The sequence below is a fragment of the Muscardinus avellanarius genome, assembly GCF_963383645.1.
Source record: "Muscardinus avellanarius genome assembly, chromosome: 11".
Classification (NCBI taxonomy): Eukaryota; Metazoa; Chordata; class Mammalia; order Rodentia; family Gliridae; genus Muscardinus; species Muscardinus avellanarius.
In genome coordinates this window covers 34,226,235-34,237,385 of record NC_137797.1, presented here as the reverse complement: position 1 = coordinate 34,237,385, position 11,151 = coordinate 34,226,235, and the positions used below count along the sequence as shown (strand labels likewise).

General features: G+C 33.1%; 2 protein-coding genes across 3 annotated transcripts in view; one reads left to right on the top strand and one right to left on the bottom strand.

Moving 5' to 3' along the window:
* The window catches only part of RLIG1 (RNA 5'-phosphate and 3'-OH ligase 1), a gene marked incomplete at both ends in the record, with an annotated part of 14,524 nt that extends 6,296 nt beyond the window's left edge, over nucleotides 1-8,228 (top strand). Inside the window, 5 exons of the mRNA XM_080704823.1 lie at nucleotides 2,835-2,930; nucleotides 4,249-4,365; nucleotides 5,776-5,973; nucleotides 6,986-7,155; nucleotides 8,040-8,228. Coding sequence (XP_080560949.1) covers nucleotides 2,835-2,930; nucleotides 4,249-4,365; nucleotides 5,776-5,973; nucleotides 6,986-7,155; nucleotides 8,040-8,228 — 770 coding nt within the window. The remainder of the gene's footprint in view (nucleotides 1-2,834; nucleotides 2,931-4,248; nucleotides 4,366-5,775; nucleotides 5,974-6,985; nucleotides 7,156-8,039) is intronic.
* A 765-nt stretch (nucleotides 8,229-8,993) lies between these two features.
* CEP290 (centrosomal protein 290) overlaps nucleotides 8,994-11,151 on the bottom strand; it is a gene marked incomplete at both ends in the record, with an annotated part of 100,544 nt that continues 98,386 nt past the window's right edge. For both annotated transcript variants that reach the window (XM_080706162.1, XM_080706163.1), the window contains 2 exons: nucleotides 8,994-9,224; nucleotides 10,180-10,259. In XM_080706162.1, the coding sequence (XP_080562288.1) occupies nucleotides 8,994-9,224; nucleotides 10,180-10,259 (311 nt within the window). The remainder of the gene's footprint in view (nucleotides 9,225-10,179; nucleotides 10,260-11,151) is intronic.

Genomic DNA, 11,151 nt, shown 5'->3' with positions numbered 1-11,151 from the left:
TTTATTTTCCTTAATCATTTTAAAACTATATAAATCTGAAATGGGGCATTTGCTCTTGGAAACGTAAGTGTGGTAGCAAAATAAAAATGTCATAGTTGTTATTTATTGCATCATTGGGCTTTTCTCCAGAGGAAAGAGAGGTAACATTTACTTAATACCTATTAAGACACAGACAGTACAATAAATATTTTCTACATATTGTCTCTTATTTCCACAATGAGACTCTCCATATCACAGATCAGGAAACGCTCAGCTGTCTTAAGTTTATCCAAGAACATGTGACTAATGAATGACTATACTGCGATACTGTTAATGGAACCTAGTTTTGTCAGATACTAAAGCTTTTTCTCAGCTTGGCGTGGTGGTACACAATTGTAGTCCCAGCATTTCGGGAGGCTGAGACAGGAGGATCGCACTTCGCAGACAGCCTCAGCTACTTAGTGAGGCCCTCTGTAACTAAAATAGGGCAGGGAGTGTGGCTTGGAGGTCGAATGCCCCTGGGTTCCATCCCCAGACACACACACACACACACACACACACACACACACACACACACACACACACATTAATAAATAAAAATAAAGCCTTTTCTCATTGTATGATCCAAATGCTCTTTTCATTGGTTTTATTACTATTTGCAGTGTCTCTAATTTCATCACTGTACCTTAAAAGACATAGATGTTCAAAGAAATTTTCACCTATGTTAAGAAAAAAAGATAAATTGAAAAATGAAATATTCTTTGTGAATTATTTTGGATGATGAAATTCTCATTACAGAAATGAAACAGTTAAATGAGCATTTTGACACTTTTTTGTATCAGGAACTCTCTTCTGAAAATGCATTAAAAATTTTTTTAACTGGCACATCAGGCGTTGATGCACGCTTGTAATCCCCGCGCTTGGGAGGCAGAGACTGGAGGATCGCGCAGGTTTGAAGCCAGCTGTGCTGGCTTAAGAGCCCTGTTTCCAAATGAAAAAAAAAGTATAAAGTAGGTCTGGGAGTATAGCCTGGAGGTAGAAGGGTTTCCAGGAACCCCAGTACCACCAAAGGAAAAAAAAAAATTAACTGGCAAAATATACTTAACAAAATTTACCATATTAGCCATTTTTAAGTTGGTATACAGTTCAGTGATGTTAAGTACATTTATATTGTTGTGACACTAACACCAGCAGCCATTTCCAGGACTCTTCATCTTGCAAAATGGAAGCTCTGAACCCATGGGGGACCATCCCATTCCTCCTTCCTTTAGCCCCTTGTAATCAGCATTCTGCTGTCTTTAATTTTGACTACTCTTAGGTACTTCATGTAAATGGTATCAGTAGTATTTTTCTGTTTGTGACTGTCTTATTTCCCTTAGTGTGATGTCCTTAGTCTCTATCCAGGCTAGCATGTGTCATTGCATGTAGGATATTTTATTTATCCATTCAAAACACTGATGGGACATTGTGAATAACCTTTTGGCTATTGTGAATATTGCTACCATAAAAGAGGCAAACATATTATTTGAGACCCTGCTTCCAGTTTGGGGGTATGTACACAGAAGCAAAATTACTTGAGAAGCAAAATTACTGTGGTAATTATCATTTTTTTAAGAAGCCACTATACATGTTCTGTAGCGGCTGTATCATTTTATAGTCCCACCAGTATTTCATGAAGGTTCCAGTTTGTCCAAAAATATCTTCACCAGCACTTGCTTTTTTAAATTTTTATAGAAGCATTCTAATGGATATAAATGTAATGCACTCTGGGTAAAGAGAAGAGCAATTCAAATAGAAATGACAGTAGAATTTTAATATAATTCTTTATATTTATCTGGATAGCCAGTAATACAACCTATCTAAATCAAAGTATAATAATTTTTATAAATCTATATTTGAGGAAATTGTAAGATATTTTTCATGTTCTTATATTAAGAAACTTTATCCTGTGTGATTATTCATGATAGCAGTTAAACAGGTTAGTGTTCAACTGCTAAAGAAGGCACATAGGACTCAAGATGACAGTGTATACAAATCCGTATTTTATTACTGGTAAAGGACACATGACAAGAGTATTAAAAATAAAGGTCTGAATCAGAACCAAGGGCTATCAGTGAGATAGCAAGGAGTCTGGAGAGGCCAGGTGAAAGCTGTTATACTTTCTCCTGCTTTAAAATCCCTGACAGGACACTTCTCAGATCAGTTTAGAACTACTTGTGCATGCAGGCAGCACTTTGAAACCAGAGATCCAAAATAGAATCTCAGCTTTTACAAGTTTAGGCAACTTCTAAGTACCCAGTCTTCACAGCAGGGCCCTTAAGGAGTCTCACCAAGACCTGGTGCAATTCATCAAATTCGCTTTTACCAGTAAATAGTGCTGGCACAGTGCCCAGAAACAACTCAAACTCATGATTACACAGCAACACCATTAATCAGAATGTTTAATGCCTTGACTAGGGGATCCATGCCATTCAAAGTAGGTCAACCTAATTCCAGATCTGCAAGAATTAACACATCAGTGTAATGTTCAGGGGAGGTGTGAATACAATGACCTGATTAGGTTTCCATTTTGAGTAAAGGCATCTTTAGTTTCTCACAGTTCCTACCTACTAATATGACTATGGAATGTCCTTATAAAAGAATCATTACCTCATCCCCATCATGCTTTAGACAGAGAAGTCTTTCATAACACTGGGTACCGCTGGATGGTGTGTATCTTGAACTGCTTATTTCCCTTAGTCTTGTAGGAGTATTCCTCTTAGAGATGACCTTACTATTTATTGAACAATTCTACTTTGCAGTGTCTTTCAAAATAAAGTTTGCTTCTTACACTTTTCCTGTTATTACTTTTTTAGATCAGCCATATCTTTGGGCTCGACTAGATAGAAAACCCAACAAACAAGCTGACAAAAGATTTAAAAATTTTCTACATTCTAAAGAAAACTCGAAAGGTTAGTAGGTTTTTTTCTTTAAACTTTTCAGATTTAAATAGCTGAAATTTGTGGTTTATATGTTGCTGTGGTATTTTTATAGCTTTTACATAATTTATTTTTAAATACTTTTATTGGTACATTATAGCATAATGTAGTTCATAGTGATGGTAAAATACATTCACACAGTACTTGCTGGACTTTTCCTACTTCCCTTTAGAAGATATTAAAGTTGACATAGTATTCTCACATATGTACATAATGTCTGTGAAAGTGTTTCCTTCATAAATTCTCTTCCCCCCTTCCTGACTCCTTTCCCTAGACTACCTCCCTGGCTCCAGTGGAGTTTCTCCTCTATTATCTGAAATCCCTCTTGTATCCCAGTTAATCCTTAGCTTCTGCATATGACCTCCCATAATGTTCTTCAGGTCCAACCATTTTCCTGAAAATGACATCATTTTTTTCTTCTTTACTGCTGAGTAGCATTCCATTTGTGTGTATATCCCTTAAGTATGTAATCCATTCATCTGTTGATGAACAGCTAAATTGGTTCCATAATTTGGCTATTGAGAATTGTGCTGCTGTAAATACAGATATACATATATTACTGTAATATTCTGATACCCCTTTTGGAAAGATACCCAGGGGTGTATAGCTGGGTCATACAGTGGATCTATTCCCAGTTTTCTGAGGAATCTCCATAGCAGCTATATTAATTTGCAGCTCCATCAACAATGTAGAAGAGTTTCTATTTCCCCATATCCCCCATAGCATTTATTATTATTTGACTTCTTGATATATTTCTATACATTGTTTCCCTTGAGAATAATTTAAGTAATTTGGGGATAAAAGATAATTGAGTATTTTTTATTTAAAAGTATTCTGAGTTTAAATATTTCTATAATTCATTATAGTATGAGTCTACTTTATTAAGATATATATTACTATGAGATATATTTTATTTTACAAAGGTACAAATCTCAAAAAATAAGTATTTTTAATTATTACATTAAGATGCCAATATTATATGTAGTAGTTCTGTATACTTAGTAGATATACTTATATATTTATACATTCATTCAAGTGTATTGTTTACATTTAAATTATGGTACATTAAAAAGTCATCATAAACTTAACAAATGATGGAATATTGGCTAACTTAATAGACTTTTGTACACTATGTACAAATAATGGTGTGCTTAAAATTGAAAAATTTAAATGTTAGCACCCTAACATTGATTAGTCACATTATAGTAAAAATGGAAATACTTATATTTCTACTCTGAATCTATTTAGTACTTTAAGTATCACCACAGTATAGATTATTTACTCTTTTTAGAATTTCTTTGGAATGTTGAGGAGGATTTCAAACCTGTTCCAGAATGCTGGATACCAGCGAAGGAAGTAGAACAGTTAAATGGAAATCCAGTGCCTGATGAAAATGGACACATTCCTGGTATCATGAAACTCTTCAAATATTTCATGTTTATTAGTCAAAAATTGTAGAACTTAAATTTTAATATGGTTCTTCATTTTATTTGTATATGTAGAACAAAATTTCTGAATCAAATTTATATAAAATTTAACTATTTTTATAAAAATTTTATATTTACATCCAGATTGTCTTCTCAGGCTTAGAAATTTTTCTAAGATAGACATTTTATTAGCTGTAGTGTGACAGTAATAGAAGTTGAGGCTGAAGGTGTGGCATGGGCTCAGATTTTAAAGGGTCTGGTATTCCGTGTAAAGGAGTTTTAAGTTTACTCTGAAGATGATAATAGAGCAAGGGTATAGAACTATGATAAAAGCAGGTGGGTTTCACTGGAGGCTAGCAGACTAGCAAAGAAATCATAGTAATAAAAGCAAACATATGGTGACAATGGCAGACATGTCCTACTTTATCTTTTTTTTTTTTTTTTTTTGCCATGAATTCTCCAAAATGATAGGGCTTATCCTGGCAATAAGACCAAGAAAGGGAACAGCAACACTGTTCAGTAAATATCAAATCAATACATTGTTCAGTATATATTAAAAACAATTTAACCTCTGAACTGAAGGGAAGATAGAAAATGATATATTTTAAAAGTTTTAACACTATGTCTTTAATTGGTGCTCAGTTCTTACTGAATCGAGATGAATTTCCTAGAAAGAGAATATGGGTGCTCTGTAGTGGAATAATGAAGTAGGCAAATTCTTCAACAGAATAAAAATGAACCCTTTGCCAGGTATAGTGATACAAACCTGTGACCCCAGTATATGAGATGCTGCAACAGGAGGAATTCAGGTTGAAGGCCAACTTCAACAAATTAGCAAGACACTGTTTCAAAACGTTGGGAGGAGACTGAGAGCGTATCTCTTCATGGTGTGTGTGTGTGTGTTTTACTAGGGATGGAACCTAGGGGCCTTCTGTGTGTGTGTGCGTGTGTGTGTGTGTGTGTGTGTGTGTGTGTGTGTGTGTGTGTGTGTGTTTTACTAGGGATGGAACCCAGGGGCCTTCTGTGTGTGTGTGTGTGTGTGTGTGTGTGTGTGTGTGTGTGTTTTACTAGGGATGGAACCCAGGGGCCTTCTACCTCCAAACATTTTTTTAAATTTTTATTTGGAAACAGGATCTCACTAAGGTGCTGAGAGCCCCACTAAGTAGCTAAGGCCATCTCTGAACTGGCCCAATCCTTCTATCTCAACCTCCCAAGTACTAGGATTACAAGTGAGTGCCACCACACCCAGCTTCTTTATGACTTTAAAAAACAGTTTTCATATGATATAATATCCAAAAAAGTATGAAAAGTTTACAACAGAAATATTAACTGTGTTTCCAATCCAAAGAAAACCAATGCAATAAAAAATACATTTTTTTTTTTTACAATAGGTTGGGTACCAGTAGAGAAAAACAACAAACAATATTGCTGGCATTCCTCTGTAGTTAATTATGAGTTTGAAATTGCTCTGGTACTAAAGCATCATCCTGATGATCCTGGACTTTTGGAAATAAGTGCAGTGCCACTGTCTGATCTCTCAGAACAAACACTGGAGCTTATAGGAACAAATATCAATGGAAATCCATATGGTGAGTGAAGTCTTTTTCTTCTTCAGTAATAGTAGATGGCCTTTTATAAAGAGAACTTCCCAAAGTCACCTTAAAAAACACATTCTTAAAGAAATGACTTTGTAACAAAGTCGTTAGTTTTCTAAGGTTTATAGCTATTTCTGTTAATTTAACATTCATGGAAATATTTATGACTAGTGATTATGATGCATTAATCAGAAAAGCTGATTTTATCCTATCCTTCTTTCCTGTGATGATATAACACGTCTGTGACTGAAAAGTAGATATATATGAACAACTTTTTATTGGTTTTAAAATTTAGATGAGGTGATTGAGGATGCACTTTTCAAGGCTCTGTGGTTGTTTCCGCATTGGTGAAAATAGGCAAGGGTTAAGCAAAGAAAGAAAGGCAATGATACCATATCATGCATCAGAACCATGAAAAATTGAGTACATTGAGGGCCATATCATGTATATTGCTTGGTAAAAAGAATAAAGACTTAAGGATACTGAAGCCATAATGGCAAGTCTGATTTAGAGATTAAAATAGATTGTCAGGTAAACAGCTAAGGTATATGGTGTGGTTGTTTGCAAACACTGACTGGCAGTTTGAATGTGACTAATGGTGTAGAACAGAGAGGCTGGCAGACTTTCTGTAAAATGCCAAATAGTAGATATTTTAAGCTTTATGAAACAAATCTCTGAAATGAGATATAGACACTACTGAATGAGTGTGGCTGTATTCTCTTGAAACCATTTACAAAATCAAATGTTTAGCTACACTTGGCTTTCAGGTCATAGTTTGCTGTCCCCTGGTATAGAGAACACAAAGGTAGAATTTAGACTTACTGGAATAAGATGCCAATTTGAGTGAGAGCAGGATTGAATTAACTTGGATTTTAAAGGAAAACCAATTAAACTTTATTCCAAAGTGTTTTTAAAGACTTTGTTTTTAAATTTGGAGAAGAAAATTTTTTTATTTCTGAAAAGTTACTATAAATGGCTACGGCTAATGGCAAATTTTACCTTTTAGGGTTAGGAGACAAGAAGCATCCATTACATCTTCTTATACCACATGGAGCATTTCAAATAAGTAATATGCCTAAATTGAAACACAATGACCTACTGTCCTGGTTTGAAGGCTGCAGAGAGGGTAAAATTGAAGGAATCGTATGGCACTGCAATGATGGCTGTTTAATTAAGGTAAAAGTAAACATAGTTTGTGTCAGACTGTTATTTTGTGTTCCTCCAACAAAGAAATGGCACTAAAATCCTCTGTCCAAATTGCAGCAATTTAATTTTCACTAAAGGAATCTAATTCTATTATTTTACATGCTATTATTCTTTATATGCTAAAAATGGTGTTTTACAAAGTGTGTCTTCCATAGGCCATTGGTTATACCAGATGTGCTTCAGAATTAAAGTGATACTATATCATCCCTTAGTAAAGTCATGTTATACAACTCTCTAAAATACCCTATACCTGATTAACTCAGTGTCTCCCAAACTTACTTGAAGAGTGCCAAGGTAATAGTTGATATACAGAAAATGAACTACCTTACACTTTTTGGGCTTTCTGTCTGTCTCCTATACTTGTCTACGATTTTTCACAAGTACCTGAAATATGTAATAGTCAAGAACTTAAGTCTTACTGGTTTCATCTCCACACAACTGCATGTTCTAACCACATTCATGGAATGCAATTAGGAAAAATCAGCATTCTGTCACCTAATAGTCCTTTTAGTACTAACAATGCTTCCACATGCACGTTTTCTAGATAACTAGCTTCTATATTCACTCACAGACTCTATTATTCATTACATTTTTATGGAGGTCCCGATTGTGTTCTTGTCTTGTTTCCAAGTGCTAGAAATAGCAAAGCAATGTCTTTGCCTTCACTGGAGCTCACGTTCAAATGGGAAAGATAGATAATAAGTAAATATGTGAGGAAAAAAAATACCTGTGGAAAAACCCAGGGCAACATAAAGTGGAATCTTACACAGTGCTTGGAAGAATAGTAGGCACCTAAAATAAATAAGTAAATAAAAGTATCTATAAAGTGAATATTATTTTTTTTCTCTTTACAGGTCCACCGCCATCATCTTGGTTTATCCTGGCCCATTCCAGATACTTACATGAATTCAAAACCAGTTATTATCAACATGAACCTGAACAAATATGACCATGCCTTTGATACTAAATGTTTGTTTAATCGTTTTTCAAAAATAGATAATCAGAAGTTTGCCAGGCTCAAAGACATAATATTTGATGCATAAAGTGGAAATTCAGTTACAATTAACTTATATTCAAATCTTGAGTATTCTGCCATATTGAAAAGATAAAAAAAACTGAAGGTTCCTATTGTCTGTTGTGTAACACATATCAATATATATTCTATCATTTGAAGCAATGAATTCTCCAGCTGAAAATATCTTCAAAATTTTATTTTAACATCAACACATTAACTTTAACCTCTGAACATAAAAATATAATGAACAGTAAGCTCCCATTTTTGTACAAATGCTGGATTCCGTCCACTGTAACTGAGTGATATAGACAATTAAGCCAACAACTTTTTATCATTTACTTTCAAAATTAAATACTTTAAGATCAATTTAATTTTGCTAGACATTGTTAACAAAATATATGGCTAAATCTCTTAATTTCAAATGTACTATACATCACAGTTAAGATTTGAAAATCTTACCACATAAGTAAATAAGCATACATATAAAAGTCCAATTTTAAGTGTTAAAATTGTTAAAAGTTTACTTATTCTTTTTAAAAAATATAAGACTTGAATGTAGAGAAATTCACCATGGCTTATTTGCTATTTCATGTTCATAACTTACTCTAAATCCTCGAAAATATATTTTTCTAATAAGTAAAAATTTTATATAATTTTATTTACTAAAACTCCCAATGTATGTAAAAGGACAAAGTATTTTACAGTGTATCTTAGTTCAGATACTTGCTTGATTTATATAAGGTAAAACTTAAAAAGTTAATAAGCAGCTGTATAAAACTAGTTTATGTCACACTTAATAAATGGGGAAATTAACAGGACTTTCTTCTTCATCCTCAGACTGTTCAGAAACAGCAACAGGGCTACTTAACTCAATTCCAAATTGTTCAGAAAGTTTTTTTAACTTTTCTTCCAATAGAATATTTTTTTTTACTTCTTCTTTATAATTATACTTCAGATCTTCAATTTCTTCAAAAAATGAAGGGTCAAAATTTTCCAGTTCTTTTTTCAGCCTTTTTATTTCCTCCTAATAATAGAAACATATTAATGTTAAAAGCTGCACATAGGAAACATAAGAGATTTAATTACAAACATGAAAGCCAAAATAACTTGAATAGTTGAATACACTTATAAAGACAAGTATTTTACTAAGATTTTGTCAAAGATTTTATTGTATAGTATAAATAACTTGCTAACTGCTAAATCAAGTTATCTATTCCATAAATTATGTTCTAGTCTTTGACTAAAGTTTATTACCTCTTAGAGATAATGTTGGTATTTAATCTTTTTCAAAAAGCACATCAAATATTCTTAATGAAGCATCAAAAGGAACTTTGCTATTCACAACATGAAATTTATTCTGGTTAAGATTTTTTGGTTAAGGCTTCATTTATATTTTCTTTACAAATACTTTTTAATGAATAATGGATATTCTTTATATATATACATATTTATGATCAAGTAAACCCTGGGATATTTGCTTGGCTAAGAAGCATTAGGTAAACAGAATTTGAGCTGTAATGACTATTTAGAATAACTAGTGGTCATCAGCTAATTCTCATATTAAGGCCTTTTTGTTCTATTTACAGCTTTTTAGGTAAAGAATAGAAAATTTTTTAAGGGAACTATAATCTTAAGGAACAATTCCTGAAAGGAATTTTAAAAGAAACCTAAAGACTATTCCCAATACAACCCAAGACTAAAATAGTATTTAAAAACCTATAAAGTGCTATATTTGTTACAACTAAAAAATAAACTTACTTTCTAATCCTTTCTTATTGTTTGAAGTTTTTATTATTGCTTAATAAAAATTTAACTTAAAAAGTATAAACTTTGTAATACTAACATGAAATATTAAGTATAAAATAATTCTTGGAATTTTTACAATATATAAAGATGGTAGTGTTCATAGAAATTGTTCTCCATAGGTGTTTTCACATATTTGTAATACTAAATTTAAGAATAAAGAAATATCTAATTACCTTCAAATGCTGCTTTTCCAGATCTGATATTTCGAGTTGTTTCTCTAGATCTTTTACCATTTCCTTTAGCTGATCAATGTCTGCCAAAAAATTCATAAAAGTTAGATTTCTCATGCAGTAAGTTCAAAATAAAGCATTTGCTTGGGAGAATAAGCAGAAGACTTATGCACCAAAACCTTGAAAATATGGCCTTTTATGGCTGAAACATTTTTTCAGGCTGGGAGTACTATTTAAAAAATTCTGTCAGATATTTTCATTCTATAGCAAGTAAAATGAGAAAACATAGCTGCTAGATATTAGAAGTGTAGATTAAGTCTAACTTTTTGCATAAAAGCAATTCTTAACTTTTAGGGTGATCCTATAACCAGTAAAATCTGTTATAAAGTATAGTGGAGGAAGAGGCAAGTGGCTGAATCTGTAAGCTGGTCAAATGCGCCTACCCAGCACAGTGCTAGCTATGCCACATCTGTCAATACTTAGGCAGCTAAGATGTGCAAAGCATCCAAGGCCCGGAGTGAGACAAAGATAACTTGATACTTTGTTAGAAAAAAAAAAAGCATAAAGGTTAAAATTTAAACACAGCTGTGAACTTTATAACAAGAATCAATGGGCAAATAGGCCTTTTGTTTTAATGCCACCCTTGTTTATTATAAATGTTAAAGTTTGAGAAAATAATGGGCAACAAACAAGGTACCCCTGGAATAGTTCCCTAAAAATAACTTGGCAACAAATGGAAATAAAGAAGAAAAAGTACTCAAGTCAGCAGGAGTCATTTTCCTTTGGAAGACAGCAAAATCATAATTTTTAAAGCTTCCCTCACTTTTGCAGAAGGTTCTAAGGAATTTTAAAAGTCAGTTCTTAATCAGTGAACTGTATATTAAAGACTAGAAACAATGCAGGAAGACATAAGTATCATGTAGACCATCTTCTAACAGCTACTTAAATGACTTAACAGTGCGCCGGGCCTGGTGG